At 53.7% G+C, this 16165-nt stretch overlaps 1 protein-coding gene across 1 annotated transcript in view; it reads right to left on the minus strand.

The window, feature by feature from the left end:
• Positions 1-10388: 10388 nt before the first annotated feature.
• bud13 (BUD13 homolog) overlaps positions 10389-16165 on the minus strand; it is a 37521-nt gene continuing 31744 nt past the window's right edge. The window contains exon 10 of the mRNA XM_072486327.1: positions 10389-10816. Coding sequence (XP_072342428.1) covers positions 10723-10816 — 94 coding nt within the window. The 3' untranslated portion in view covers positions 10389-10722. The remainder of the gene's footprint in view (positions 10817-16165) is intronic.

Consider the following 16165-nt stretch of genomic DNA (forward strand, 5'->3'; position numbering starts at 1 on the left):
CGTGTTCTCCTTTTTCTCTGTTCCTGTGGATGTCAAGTTGGTTATCGGTTCCCTGCCTCCCCCCCCCAACTTACCTCCCCGGCTCTCTATTGTTCCTGTCTCTTCCCTCCTCCCCCCCCCTGGGTTCACCTTTCAATCCCCCCCCCCCCCCCCCCCCCCCGGCTCTCCTCTATTGTTCCCTGTCTCTTACCTTCTCCCCCCCCCCCCCCCCCTGTGGTTTGCCTTTCCTTCCTCTTAGACTGAGTTGTCCACCCCCCACCCCCCCCCTCTCCCGGTCTATCTCTCCCTCTCATGCCTCGGCTACTCTCCCCTGGTTCTTCGCTACCTGGCAATTCTTCTGCTTGTTCGTTGGCCACAAACAGATCCTGGAACAATTGGGTGAATGGCTCCCACGTTCTGTGGAAGCCGTCGTCTGACCCTCGGATGGCGAATTTGATTTTCTCCATTTGGAGAGATTCCGAGAGGTCGGACAGCCAGTCTGCAGCTTTGGGCGGTGCTGCTGACCGCCAGCCAGTCTGCAGCTTTGGGCGGTGCTGCTGACCGCCAGCCAGTCCGCAGCTTTGGGTGGTGCTGCTGACCGCCAGCCAGTCCGCAGCTTTGGGTGGTGGTGCTGACCGCCAGCCAGTCCGCAGCTTTGGGTGGTGGTGCTGACCGCCAGCCAGTCTGCAGCTTTGGGTGGTGCTGCTGGCCGCCAGCCAGTCCGCAGCTTTGGGTGGTGGTGCTGACCGCCAGCCGAACAGGATTCTACGGCGGCAAAGGCATGGATCATGGAGGCAAAGGCAAGGGCGTCCACCCTCCTCCTCAGGAATAGATCTGGCTGGTCTGATACCCTGAAGACCAACACTTTTGGGCATGGCTCCCCCCTCATCCCCACCACTTTGGACATTGCCTTGAAGAAGGCTGTCCAGTACCCCGCAAGTCTGGGGCAAGACCAGAACATGTGGGCGTGGTTGGCCGGGCCTCCTTGGCACCGTTCCCATCTATCCTCCACCTCCGGGAAGAACCTACTCATACGGCTTCTTGTTAAGTGGGCTCTATGTACCCCTTTTAGTTGTGTCAGGCTGAGCCTTGCGCACGTGGAGGTGGAGTTGACCCTATGCAGTGCTTCACTCCAGAGTCCCCACCCGATCTCGATCCCCAGGTCCTCCTCCCATTTCATTCTTGTTGCGTCCAATACGGTGTCGGCCCTTTCTACCAGTCGGTCATACACGTCACTACAGTTCCCTTTATCTAGGATGCTTGCGTCCAGTAACTCTTCCAGTAATGTCTGTCGTGGTGGTTATGGGTATGTCCCTGTCTCCTTTCGTAGGAAGTTTCTGAGTTGCAGGTACCTTAGCTCGTTCCCCCTGGCTAGCTGGAATTTCTCCGTCAGTTCGTCCAGTGTCGCGACCCTGCCGTCGGTGTATAGGTCCCTGACTGTCAGTGTCCCCTCATCCTGTCTCCACCTTTTGAAGGTGGTGTCAGTCAGTGCTAGTGTGAACCTATGGTTGTTACAGATGGGAGCTTTGTCTGACATTTTGGTCAGGTCAAATTGCTGCCATAGTTGGTTCCAGGACTGGAGGGTGGCTATCACCACCGGGTTGCTGGAGTGTTTTTTGGGTGGGGATGGAAGTGCCACCATGGCGAGGGCCCGGAAGGAGGTCCCCTTGCAGGAGGCCTCTTCCGCGCGCATCCATTCGGCTTCTGGCTCCTTGAACCGTCCCCTTATTCGCTCGGCCGTCGCCGCCCAGTGGTAGAATTGTAGGTTTGGGAGAGGGCTAGCCCTCCCCTGGATTTTGTTTTTTGTAAGACCTTCTATGTGATCCTAGCATTCTTTCCCCCCCATACGAACGCCATGATTAGTTTGTCCAGCGCTTTGAAAAAGGCCTTGGGGATGTAGATCGGGATGGATCTGAATAGGAAGAGGTAGCTGGGCAGTACATTCATTTTGATCGTCTGGACTCTCCCCGCGAGGGAGAGTGGGAGTGTGCTCCATCTTTGCAGGTCCTTTTTTACTTCCTCTGTCAGACTGGTGAGGTTCCATTTGTGGATCCCTTTCCAGTCATGGGCTATTTGGATCCCCAGGTCGCGGAATTTGTGTCGGGCTTGTTTAAGCGGCAGTCCCGTTAGTGCTGCCCCCCCCTACTTGTGGGTGTACCGGGAAGATCTTGCTTTTGCTCATGTTGAGTTTGTAGCCGAGAAGGCACCAAACTCGCGATGATTCCGTCCATGCTGCTTTGTGGGTCCGAAATGTAGAGGAGCAGGTCACCTGCATAGAGTGAGACTCTGTGCTCTCTGCCTCCCCTTAGGGTCCCCCTCCAGCTTTTTGCTGCTCTGAGCGCGATTGCTAGTGGCTCGATCGCTAGAGCGAACAGCATCGGGGACAGTGGGCATCCTTGCCTGGTGCCCCTGTGCAGCTGGAAGTATCGGGAGTTGGTGTTGTTGGTCCGTACGCTCGCCATGGGAACGTTGTATAGGAGCTTTACCCAGGAGGTGAACCCTGTTCCAAGCCCGAACCACTCCAGTACCTCTTGAGGTATTTCCATTCGACTCTGTCAAAGGCCTTTTCTGTGTCGAGGAATTATTTAGGATTTTCATCTTGTGAATGTTTGTTGGTGCTGCCTGGTTGTTCTGATCCAGATCAGGCATCAGAATCTTTGGATTTACTGCTGATTAATCAATATACTCAGTCTTCAAATTCTTTCCATCTATACACCTGCTGTTTCGCTGTGGAGCTCCACGATGGTGAGGTTAATCACTGAAGATTAATTAAAACCACATTATTTTGTATTGTTCCAAAACGTTCTTTTCTATACTTTCTGACTGAGTCGAGTTTGGAACATGTTGCCAGGAGCAGGTTACTGACGTGGATGGTGTGAATACGCTGAGAGAAATGACAGGGAGGTAGATCTGATCTATCAAGAAGGCTGTCAGCATTATCCCAAAGATTCTTACAATGCCTGCACTGTATTTTCAGCACATGAAGACTCTAGCATTTGTATCTAGTGTACCCTGCCTTCAATGTGACTGGGTAAGACTCAGTTTTGTCTGAATGCTCCTGCTGAACAGTTTAACCTGCTGTTATTGGCAAAGTCCCTCCAACACTAACAGATTATTTAAGAATCCAATATGCTTCAATTAAGTTACTACACATTATTCTAAACTCCCAAGAAATATGGGTTGTCTATTCATCTCTCAAAGGAAATGTCCTCGTGCATCAGTCGCTGAAAGTAAGTGCGCAGGTACAGCAGGCAGGAAAGGAGGCAAATGGTATGTTGGCTTCATAACGAGAGGATTTGAGTACAGGAATAGAGATATTTTACTGCAATTGTATCGGGCATTGGTGAGGCCACACCTGGAGTATTTTTGGTGTCTTTATCTGAAGAAGGATGTTCTTTTAATAATTTTTTAAAATAATCTTTATTCTGACAAGAAGGCTTCCATTAACATTGCAATGAAGTTACTGTGAAAAGCCCCTAGTCGCCACATTCCGGCGCCTGTTCGGGTACAGAGAGGGAGAATTCAGAATGTCCAAATTACCTCACAGCACATCTTTGAACTGTGGGAGGAAACCGGAGCACCCGGAGGAAACCCACGCACACACGGGGAGAACGCGCAGACTCCGCACAGATAGTGACCCAAGCCGGGAATCGAACCTGGGACCCTGGTGCTGTGAAGCAATAGTGCTAACCACTGTGCTACTGTGCCTATGGAGGGAGAGCAGCGAAGGTTTACCAGGCTGATTCCTGGGATGCTGGGACTGTCATATGAGGAGAGACTAAGTTGGTTAGAATTGCATTCATTGGAGTTTAGAAGAGTGAGTGGGGATCTCATAGAAACTTACAAAATTCTAACAGGATTAGACAGGGTGGATTCAGAAAGAATGTTCCCGATGGTGGGGGAGTCCAGAACTAGGGGTCATAGGTTGAGGTTAAGGGGTAAACCTTTTAGGACTGAGGGGAGGAGAAATTTCTTCACCCAGAGAGTGGTGAATCTGTGGAATTCACTCCCACAGACAGTAGTTGAGATTTAAGGGGTTGAACGGTCTCCTCTTGCAAATATTTAAATATGGACACTGAGGGCTCAGTCACTGCTTAGATCATCTCCTTAAATCACCTGGAGAGATCGGTTAACTTTCTGATCAGTGGTAACCTCCGGGATGGTGATGGTGGGTTATTTGTTATTGGCAAGGAGAGGTGGTTAGATTCTCTCTTAGTGGACATGGTAATTTCCTGGCTCAATCATAGATTATCATAGAATTTACAGTGCAGATTGGCCTGAGGGGCTCAAGGCTGAATGTTACCCAGATCTTGCTGCTTATGGGTTGAAAATGCTTCACCAACATTACAATCTGGATTTTTGTACTGAACATTACAATCATTAGTGAACAGCCCCACTTCGGACCTTCGGACCGAAAGTAGGTGAAGATGGTTGGGCCGAGTCCCCCAGAGGGATTCCTGCAATGATATCCCAGGGCCGATTGGCCTCTAACAGCCTCCACTGCCTTCCTTTGTGCTGGCATTACTCCAGCCGTGAAGTGTTTTCCATGGCTCCATGGTGTCAAATGCTGCCTTGATGCCAAGGGCAATTACTCTCAGCCACCTCCGAAATTCGCCTCCTTTGTTCATGTTTCGATCAAATGGATTGAGGTCAGAAGCCAGGTGGCCGTTAGGACAGGTGTGGAAGCTCAAACTGTGACTTTGAGATATCACAGACAGGAAATGAAGATTCTGTGGTGGCTGTTTACATTGTTCCTTTCTCTGGAAGCTTCTGCAAGAGATTCTCAGTAATGTTAGTCCCCAAGAACAGCATCGCCAGAATGTCATCCTCCTGAGCGTTGTTAGGAAGGCCTCCATCCTGCCAGGCTACCAGAAAGCCACTGCCACATGCACAGACACCATTTATCTACTTACCCCATTCATCTACTTCATGTGCGGTGTCAAGGAATACAGTAGAGAGTCTTATGCTTGTGTACTTAAGGCAGCACGGTAGCAATGTGGATAGCACAATTGCTTCACAGCTCCAGGGTCCCAGGTTCGATTCCGGCTTGGGTCACTGTCTGTGCGGAGTCTGCATGTTCTCCCCGTGTGTGCGTGGGTTTCCTCCGGGTGCTCCGGTTTCCTCCCACAGTCCAAAGATGTGCGGGTTAGGTGGATTGGCCATGATAAATTGCCCTTAGTGTTGGGTGGGGTTGCTGGGTTATGGGGATAGGGTGGAGGTGTTGACCTTGGGTAGGGTGCTCTTTCCAGGAGCCGGTGCAGACTCGATGGGCCGAATGGCCTCCTTCTGCACTGTAAATTCTATGATTCTACTCAAAGTGCTCCCTCAGGAATTGATTTCTAAATCACAAGAAATCCAGATTGTAACAGAATGTATCGAGTGATAGCCTGACTTCCACAGAATCCCACAATGATCAGGAGCGTGACGGGAAAGGGGAGCTACACTAGCTGAGGGGTGACTAACACCAGGTATAGTCAGAGGTAGCTCTACGTACAGCAACTTGCATTTAGATAGCACCATCAACACAGTAAAACATCCCAAGGTGATTCATGGGAACATTGTCAAACAAAATTTGACACAAACCTCAAAGAGGCATTGGGACAAATACAATTGAAGGTGTAAGCGCTCAGGAGGATGACATTTGGCCCATTGTGACCAAGTCGACTCTGCAGCAGCAACTCAGCGAGTCCCACTCTCCTTTCTCCAGATATTTATGAAATTTTCTTTTGAAGGCAAGAACTGAATCTGCCTCCAGGCAATGTTTTCCAGATCCTAACCACTCTCAGGAAAAGAAGGCCCATCACCTTTGTGTCCTCTGACCTTTTGATCTTTCTGCCAATGCGACGTTTCTCCCCATCTTCCCTAGCCAGACTCCTCATGCAACTACCAGAGCAGGTCAGAGGCCAGGAATCCTGTGGCGATCCCCTCGTATTTTGATTCTCTAAAGTCGGTTCACCACCTACAAGGCAAAAGTCAGGAGTCATAGAGTCATACAGCACAGAAAAGGCCCTTCGGTCCACCGCTTCTGCGCTGGTCAAAAACAACCAGATATACCCAAAAGTATCTGCACTCCCAGTCCACTCTGGCCAAATCATATCTGATCTTATTAAAATCGGCCTTCCCCCAGTTTAGAACTTGTCCTTCCCCCAGTTTAGAACATTGCCCATCCTTGTCCTTTTCCATAACAATCTTCAATCTGAGTTATGATCACTGTCTACAAAATGCTCCCCCACCGATACTTCAACCACTTGCTCAGCTTCATCACCGAAAATTAAGTCCAGGATCCCCCTCTCTTGTAGGATCTTTTACATTCTGGTTTAAAAGAATTCCGCTCCCTCTAAACCTTTCACACTTTGGCTACCCCAGTTAATATTGGGGAAATTTAAATCCCCCACGATCACTACTCTATAACTTTTACACTTCTCTGAAATTTGCCAAATATCTGCTCTCCTATTTCTCTCGGGCTGTTAGGGGGCCCCTTCCGCAAACATTCACTCCATCCACCACCGACGCACATCGTCAGCCGTGTGCACCATCTACAAGATGGGTGGTACAGTGGTTAGCACTTCTGCCTCACAGTCCCAGGTTAAATTCTAGCCTTGGGTGACTGTGTGGGAGTTTGCACTTTCTCCCCGTGTCTGCGTGGATTTCCTCCGGATACGCCATTTCCTCCAGGGGTTGGTTTAGCACAGGGCTAAATCGCTGGCTTTGAAGGCAGACCAAGGCAGGCCAGCAGCACAGTTCAATTCCCGTACCAGCCTCCCCAAACAGGCGCCGGAATGTGGCGACTATGGGCTTTTCACAGTAACTTCATTTGAAGCTTACTTGTGACAATAAGCGATTTTCATTTCATTCATTTTCTTTTCCTCCTACAGTCTAAAGATGTGCAGATTAGGTGGATTGGCCATGCTAAAATCGCCACTTACTGTCCAGAGACGTGCACGTTAGCTGGGGTCACGGGGTTAGGGTAGGGTGCTCTTTCAGAGGGTTGGTGTGGACTAGATGGGCCGAATGGCCTAATTCTGCACTGTGGAGATTCTATGAAGATGCACTGCAGGAACTCACCATGGCTCCTTCGACAGCACCTTACAAACCAATGACCACTGCCATCTCGAAGGCCAAGGGCAGCAGACACATGGGAACAAAAGCACCTCCAACAGACACACCATCCTAACTTGGAAATATATTGCTGTTTTATAAAGGTTCACTATAACCTCTTTGCTTTTGTACATATGCCTCCCATTAAAAAGCAGCACAGGATCCTGTATGCGTATCAACTTCGTCACCCTGCCTGCCACCTTCAACAAGTTGTCCACACCCGCCCTGCCCCCTCCGCACCTGCCCTGCCCGGGTCCCTCGGCATCTGCCCTGCCCGTGTCCCACCACACCTGCCCTGCCCAGGTCCCTCCACACCTGCCCTGCCCTGCCAGGGTCCCTTCGCACCTGCCCTGCCCGGGTCACTCCGCACCTGCCCTGCCCTGGCCGGGTCCCTCCACACCTGCCCTGCCCGTGTCCCACCACACCTGCCCTGCCCAGGTCCCTCCACACCTGCCCTGCCCTGCCAGGGTCCCTCCACACCTGCCCTGCCCGGGTCACTCCGCACCTGCCCTGCCCTGGCCGGGTCCCTCCACACCTGCCCTGCCCGGGTCCCACCACACCTGCCCTGCCCAGGTCCCTCCACACCTGCCCTGCCCTGCCAGGGTCCCTCCGCACCTGCCCTGCCCGGGTCACTCCGCACCTGCCCTGCCCGGGTCCCTCCGCACCTGCCCCGCCCGGGTCCCTCCACACCTGCCCTGCCCCCAGTCCCTCCGCACCTGCCCTGCCCCCAGTCCCTCCGCACCTGCCCTGCCTTGCCCGGGTCCCTCCGCACCTGCCCTGCCCAGGTCCCTCCGCACCTGCCCTGCCCAGGTCCCTCCGCACCTGCCCAGCCCGGGTCCCTCCGCACCTGCCCAGCCCGGGTCCCTCCGCACCTGCCCTGCCCCCAGTCCCTCCGCACCTGCCCTGCCCCCAGTCCCTCCGCACCTGCCCTGCCTTGCCCGGGTCCCTCCGCACCTGCCCTGCCCAGGTCCCTCCGCACCTGCCCTGCCCGGGTCCCTCCGCACCTGCCCTGCCCGGATCCCTCCGCACCTGCCCTGCCCGGGTCCCTCCGCATCTGCCCTGCCCCCAGTCCCTCCGCACCTGCCCTGCCCCCAGTCCCTCCGCACCTGCCCTGCCTTGCCCGGGTCCCTCCGCACCTGCCCTGCCCAGGTCCCTCCGCGCCTGCCCAGCCCGGATCCCTCCGCGCCTGCCCTGCCCTGGTCCCTCCACGCCTGCCCTGCCCGGGTCCCTCCGCGCCTGCCCTGCCCGGGTCCCTCCGCACCTGCCCTGCCCCCAGTCCCTCCGCACCTGCCCTGCCCCCAGTCCCTCCGCACCTGCCCTGCCCTGGTCCCTCCACGCCTGCCCTGCCCGGGTCCCTCCGCGCCTGCCCTGCCCGGGTCCCTCCGCACCTGCCCTGCCCCCAGTCCCTCCGCACCTGCCCTGCCCTGGTCCCTCCACGCCTGCCCTGCCCGGGTCCCTCCGCACCTGCCCTGCCCGGGTCCCTCCGCACCTGCCCTGCCCGGGTCCCTCCGCACCTGCCCTGCCCGGGTCCCTCCGCACCTGCCCCGCCCCCAGTCCCTCCGCACCTGCCCTGCCCGGGTCCCTCCGCACCTGCCCTGCCCCCAGTCCCTCCGCACCTGCCCTGCCCGGGTCCCTCCGCACCTGCCCTGCCCGGGTCCCTCCGCGCCTGCCCTGCCCGGGTCCCTCCGCACCTGCCCTGCCCCCAGTCCCTCCGCACCTGCCCTGCCCGGGTCCCTCCGCACTTGCCCTGCACGGGTCCCTCCGCACCTGCCCTGCCCGGATCCCTCCACAACTGCCCTGCCCTGCCCCCAGTCCCTCCACACCTGCCCTGCCCGGGTCCCTCCACACTTGCCGTGCCCTGCCCCCAGTCCCTCCACACCTGCCCTGCCCGGGTCCCTCCACAACTGCCATGCCCTGCCCTGCCCCCAGTCCCTCCACACCTGCCCTGCAGGGTCCCTCCACACCTGCCCTGCCCTGCCCGGATCCCTCCACAACTGCCCTGCCCTGTCCCCAGTCCCGCCACACCTGCCCTGCCCGGGTCCCTCCACACCTGCCCTGCCCGGGTCCCTCCACACCTGCCGTGCCCTGCCCTGCCCCCAGTCCCTCCACACCTGCCCTGCAGGGTCCCTCCACACCTGCCCTGCCCGGATCCCTCCACAACTGCCCTGCCCTGTCCCCAGTCCCTCCACACCTGCCCTGCCCGGGTCCCTCCACACCTGCCGTGCCCTGCCCCCAGTCCCTCCACACCTGCCCTGCCCGGGTCCCTCCACAACTGCCATGCCCTGCCCTGCCCCCAGTCCCTCCACACCTGCCCTGCAGGGTCCCTCCACACCTGCCGTGCCCTGCCCCCAGTCCCTCCACACCTGCCCTGCTTTTTAGAATTGTTCCCTTTATTTTATAATTATTCGCATTCTTCCTACCAAAATGTATAACTTCACTCTGCTCTACATTAAATTTCACCTGCACATTCCACCAACCTATGTCCTCCTGAAGTCTATCACCATATTTTGCACAGTTCACAATAATTCCAAGTCTTGCGCTGTCTGCAGAGTTTGAGATTGTGCCCTCTGACCCATGTGAAGGTCATTAAAACAGGTCAAGAAAAACAGTGGGCCCAGTACCGACCTCTAGGGTCAAAGAAGTACGTACGAAGGAGCATCCAAAAGGTGTAGAGAGAGAGATTTAGGGAGGGATTTGCAGTGCTCAGGGCACAGCTGCTTATGATGGTGTGATTAAAATTGAGACAGTGCAAAGAGTCACAACTTGAGGAGCAGATCTTCCAGGGTTACCCTGGAGGATGCTACAGAGAAAGAGAGGGGAGAGACTATTAAGAGATTTGAAAACACGGATGAGAATATTAAAATAAAGGCATTGGATAACTGGGAATCAATATAGAGCACAGGGTATACAGGCGGATAGGTGAAGGGAACTTGGCATGAGCTAGGACACGGACAGCAGAGATATAAAATTTATTAAGATTTTGGAAGATGGGAGGTATTGGAATAGTTAACTCGAGAGGTAAAAGGCCTCAATGAGAGTTCAGCAGCAGATCAGTTGTGGCTGGGACCATGTTGTGGCAGTAGATACAGGTGCTCTTAGTGACGATGCAACAAGTCAGACTGTATCTAAAGATGGCATGCATTCTAATGTCCCCCATTTGTCTACATGATGAATACATTTTACTGATTAATTTCCACATAAACAAAAAAAAATTGATCCCAGCTTTCAAGATAATGACAAGTTCAGTGTTAAAAAGCATCCAGATTTTCAGCTGCACGATTAAAAAATAAATGAATTTAGATAAACCCAAATTTGAAAACAACAGGACTGTATTGATGGGGGAATGACAGGAATAACCCAATTGCCAGTTAGAGCCACAGATACTGCCAGTAAATCACCAAACTAACAATTTACAAGACAGACTGCACCCAATACACCTGTAACCTTACAGTACAAACTTTATATTAAAAAAATATTAACAGGAATAAAGAAATTTTCATCTCCTCATTTGTCCCCAGATATTCAGACCCCAGACTGGGGTTAAGGAAACCACTTTCAGAGAAGTCTTTGTCCATCATGTTGTACCCAGAGTGTCAAGGTCTTAGTTTGAAGATGTGTGCATGGACAGGAATCTCCCTCAGCTGTTTACATATCCTCCACACTCCATTTGTACGCTATCTCCTGCACTGCCTTCTTATCTGCCTGTCTGGCATACCGCTTTTGTTCAAACCCATTAGACCTGAAAGATTGTAAAAAAAACATTCTCTTGTTAGTCCAGTACCTTTAACTGTAATATATGGAGCGATCAAAATTCATTTCTATAGTTGAGTTATATTTGTCATCCAGGACAGTGGCAGAGAATAGATTGGTTTACATCTTAGATACCTGGGGCTGGATTCTGCATCCCGCCGCACCACAATTCTGGTTCAGCCCGCCGGCGGGATGCTCTGTTACGCTGACCAGTCAATGTGGTTTCCCATTCTGGGGCCGCCACACGCCGTCGGAAAACCCCCGGGCTGCCGGAAATCCAGTCCATGGTCTCCACTCAAACATGGTTTTCTTACAGGGCACTACTCCCTCTACACCGTCCCCATCAAACCCTCCGTGACAGGTACAGCACAGGATTAGATACAGAGTAAAGCTCCCTCTACACTGTCCCCATCAAACACCCCCAGGACAGGTACAGCACGGGGTTAGATACAGAGTAAAGCTCCCTCTACACTGTCTCCATCAAACACTCCCAGGACAGGTACAGCACAGGGTTAGATACAGAGTAAAGCTCCCTCTACACTGTCCCCATCAAACACTCCCAGGACAGGTACAGCACGGGGTTCGATACAGAGTAAAGCTCCCTCTCCACTCTCCCCATCAAACACTCCCAGGACAGGTACAGCACAGGGTTAGATACAGAATAAAGCTCCCTCTACACTCTCTCCATCAAACACTCCCAGCACAGGGTTAGATACAGAGTAAAGATCCCTCTACACGCTCCCCATCAAACACTCCCAGGACAGGTACAGCACGGGGTTCGATACAGAGTAAAGCTCCCTCGCCACTCTCCCCATCAAACACTCCCAGGACAGGTACAGCACAGGGTTAGATACAGAGTAAAGCTCCCCCTCCACTCTCCCCATCAAACACTCCCAGGACAGGTACAGCACGGGGTTAGATACAGAATAAAGCTCCCTCTACACTGTCCCCATCAAACACTCCCAGGACAGGTACAGCACAGGGTTAGATACAGAGTAAAGCTCTCCCTACACTGTCCCCATCAAACACTCCCAGGACAGGTACAGCACGGGGTTCGATACAGAGTAAAGCTCCCTCTCCACTCTCCCCATCAAACACTCCCAGGACAGGTACAGCACGGGGTTGGATACAGAATAAAGCTCCCTCTACACTGTCCCCATCAAACACTCCCAGGACAGGTACAGCACAGGGTTAGATACAGAGTAAAGTTCTCCCTACACTGTCCCCATCAAACACTCAGTGTTCCTGAGTGCCCTGTACAGACTGGAGCTGGGATACAGTGTTCCTGAGTGCCCTGTACAGACTAGAGCTGGGATACAGTGTTCCTGATTGCCCTGTACAGACTGGGGCAGGAATACAGTGTTCCTGATTGCCCTGTACAGACTGGAGCTGGGATACAGTGTTCCTGAGTGCCCTGTACAGACTGGAGCTGGGATACAGTGTTCCTGAGTGCCCTGTACAGACTAGAGCTGGGATACAGTGTTCCTGATTGCCCTGTACAGACTGGGGCAGGAATACAGTGTTCCTGATTGCCCTGTACAGACTGGAGCTGGGATACAGTGTTCCTGAGTGCCCTGTACAGACTGGAGCTGGGATACAGTGTTCCTGAGTGCCCTGTACAGACTAGAGCTGGGATACAGTGTTCCTGATTGCCCTGTCCAGACTGGGGCAGGAATACAGTGTTCCTGATTGCCCTGTACAGACTGGAGCTGGGATACAGTGTTCCTGAGTGCCCTGTACAGACTGGAGCCGGGATACAGTGTTCCTGAGTGCCCTGTACAGACTGGAGCTGGGATACAGTGTTCCTGATTGCCCTGTACAGACTGGAGCTGGGATACAGTGTTCCTGATTGCCCTGTGCAGACTGGAGCAGGGGTACAGTGTTCCTGATTGCCCTGTACAGACTGGAGCTGGGATACAGTGTTCCTGACTGCCCTGTACAGACTGGAGCCGGGATACACTGTTCCTGAGTGCCCTGTACAGACTGGAGCAGGGATACAGTGTTCCTGATTGCCCTGTACAGACTGGAGCAGGGATACAGTGTTCCTGAGTGCCCTGTACAGACTAGAGCTGGGATACAGTGTTCCTGATTGCCCTGTACAGACTGGGGCAGGAATACAGTGTTCCTGATTGCCCTGTACAGACTGGAGCTGGGATACAGTGTTCCTGAGTGCCCTGTACAGACTGGAGCCGGGATACAGTGTTCCTGAGTGCCCTGTACAGACTGGAGCTGGGATACAGTGTTCCTGATTGCCCTGTGCAGACTGGAGCAGGGGTACAGTGTTCCTGATTGCCCTGTACAGACTGGAGCTGGGATACAGTGTTCCTGACTGCCCTGTAGAGACTGGAGCTGGGATACAGTGTTCCTGATTGCCCTGTACAGACTGGAGCTGGGATACAGTGTTCCTGATTGCCCTGTATAGACTAGAGCTGGGATACAGTGTTCCTGATTGCCCTGTACAGACTGGAGCTGGGATACAGTGTTCCTGAGTGCCCTGTACAGACTGGAGCCGGGATACAGTGTTCCTGAGTGCCCTGTACAGACTGGAGCTGGGATACAGTGTTCCTGATTGCCCTGTGCAGACTGGAGCAGGGGTACAGTGTTCCTGATTGCCCTGTACAGACTGGAGCTGGGATACAGTGTTCCTGACTGCCCTGTAGAGACTGGAGCTGGGATACAGTGTTCCTGATTGCCCTGTACAGACTGGAGCTGGGATACAGTGTTCCTGATTGCCCTGTATAGACTAGAGCTGGGATACAGTGTTCCTGATTGCCCTGTACAGACTGGAGCAGGGATACCGGGTTCCTGATTGCCCTGTACAAACTGGAGCAGGGATACAGTGTTCCTGACTGCCCTGTACAGACTGGAGCTGGGATATAGTGTTCCTGATTGCCCTGTACAGACTGGAGCAGGAATACAGTGTTCCTGACGGCCCTGTACAGACTGGAGCTGGGATACAGTGTTCCTGATGGCACTGTACAGACTGGAGCCGGGATACTGAGTTCCTGATTGCCCTGTACAGACTGGAGCAGGGATACAGTGTTCCTGGTTGCCCTGTACAGACTGGAGCAGGAATACAGTGTTCCTGATGGCCCTGTACAGACTGGGCCGGGATACTGTGTTCCTGATTGCCCTGTACAGACTGGAGCTGGGATACAGTGTTCCTGATGGCCCTGTACAGACTGGAGCTGGGATACAGTGTTCCTGATTGCCCTGTACAGACTGGAGCTGGGATACAGTGTTCCTGACTGCCCTGTAGAGACTGGAGCTGGGATACAGTGTTCCTGATTGCCCTGTACAGACTGGAGCTGGGATACAGTGTTCCTGACTGCCCTGTAGAGACTGGAGCTGGGATACAGTGTTCCTGATTGCCCTGTACAGACTGGAGCTGGGATACAGTGTTCCTGACTGCCCTGTAGAGACTGGAGTTGGGATACAGTGTTCCTGATTGCCCTGTACAGACTGGAGCTGGGATACAGTGTTCCTGATTGCCCTGTATAGACTAGAGCCGGGATACAGTGTTCCTGAGTGCCCTGTACAGACTGGAGCTGGGATACAGTGTTCCTGATTGCCCTGTACAGACTGGAGCTGGGATACAGTGTTCCTGATTGCCCTGTACAGACTGGAGCAGGGATACCGTGTTCCTGATTGCCCTGTACAGACTGGAGCAGGGATACAGTGTTCCTGACTGCCCTATACAGACTGGAGCTGGGATATAGTGTTCCTGATTGCCCTGTACAGACTGGAGCAGGGATACACTGTTCCTGATTGCCCTGTACAGACTGGAGCAGGAATACAGTGTTCCTGACGGCCCTGTACAGACTGGAGCTGGGATACAGTGTTCCTGATGGCCCTGTACAGACTGGAGCCGGGATACTGTGTTCCTGATTGCCCTGTACAGACTGGAGCAGGGATACAGTGTTCCTGATTGCCCTGTACAGACTGGAGCAGGAATACAGTGTTCCTGATGGCCCTGTACAGACTGGGCCGGGATACTGTGTTCCTGATTGCCCTGTACAGACTGGAGCTGGGATACAGTGTTCCTGATGGCCCTGTACAGACTGGAGCTGGGATACAGTGTTCCTCATTGCCCTGTACAGACTGGAGCTGGGATACAGTGTTCCTGACTGCCCTGTACAGACTGGAGCTGGGATACAGTGTTCCTGATGGCCCTGTACAGACTGGAGCTGGGATACAGTGTTCCTGAGTGCCCTGTACAGACTGGAGCCGGGATACCGTGTTCCTGATTGCCCTGTACAGACTGGAGCAGGGATACAGTGTTCCTGATTGCCCTGTACAGACTGGAGCAGGGATACAGTGTTCCTGACTGCCCTGTACAGACTGGAGCTGGGATACAGTGTTCCTGATTGCCCTGTACAGACTGGAGCTGGGATATAGTGTTCCTGAGTGCCCTGTACAGACTGGAGCCGGGATACCGTGTTCCTGATTGCCCTGTAAAGACTGGAGCAGGGATACAGTGTTCCTGATTGCCCTGTACAGACTGGAGCCGGGATACCGTGTTCCTGATTGCCCTGTACAGACTGGAGCTGGGATACAGTGTTCCTGACTGCCCTGTAGAGACTGGAGCTGGGATACAGTGTTCCTGATTGCCCTGTACAGACTGGAGCTGGGATACAGTGTTCCTGACTGCCCTGTAGAGACTGGAGCTGGGATACAGTGTTCCTGATTGCCCTGTACAGACTGGAGCTGGGATACAGTGTTCCTGATTGCCCTGTATAGACTAGAGCTGGGATACAGTGTTCCTGATTGCCCTGTACAGACTAGAGCAGGGAGACCGTGTTCCTGATTGCCCTGTACAGACTGGAGCAGGGATACAGTGTTCCTGACTGCCCTATACAGACTGGAGCACGGATATAGTGTTCCTGATTGCCCTGTACAGACTGGAGCAGGAATACAGTGTTCCTGACGGCCCTGTACAGACTGGAGCTGGGATACAGTGTTCCTGATGGCCCTGTACAGACTGGAGCCGGGATACTGTGTTCCTGATTGCCCTGTACAGACTGGAGCAGGGATACAGTGTTCCTGATTGCCCTGTACAGACTGGAGCAGGAATACAGTGTTCCTGATGGCCCTGTACAGACTGGAGCTGGGATACAGTGTTCCTGATGGCCCTGTACAGACTGGAGCTGGGATACAGTGTTCCTGATTGCCCTGTACAGACTGGAGCTGGGATACAGTGTTCCTGACTGCCCTGTACAGACTGGAGCTGGGATACAGTGTTCCTGATGGCCCTGTACAGACTGGAGCTGGGATACAGTGTTCCTGAGTGCCCTGTACAGACTGGAGCCGGGATACCGTGTTCCTGATTGCCCTGTAC

The sequence above is a fragment of the Scyliorhinus torazame genome, chromosome 21 (genome assembly GCF_047496885.1).
Source record: "Scyliorhinus torazame isolate Kashiwa2021f chromosome 21, sScyTor2.1, whole genome shotgun sequence".
NCBI lineage: Eukaryota > Metazoa > Chordata > Chondrichthyes > Carcharhiniformes > Scyliorhinidae > Scyliorhinus > Scyliorhinus torazame.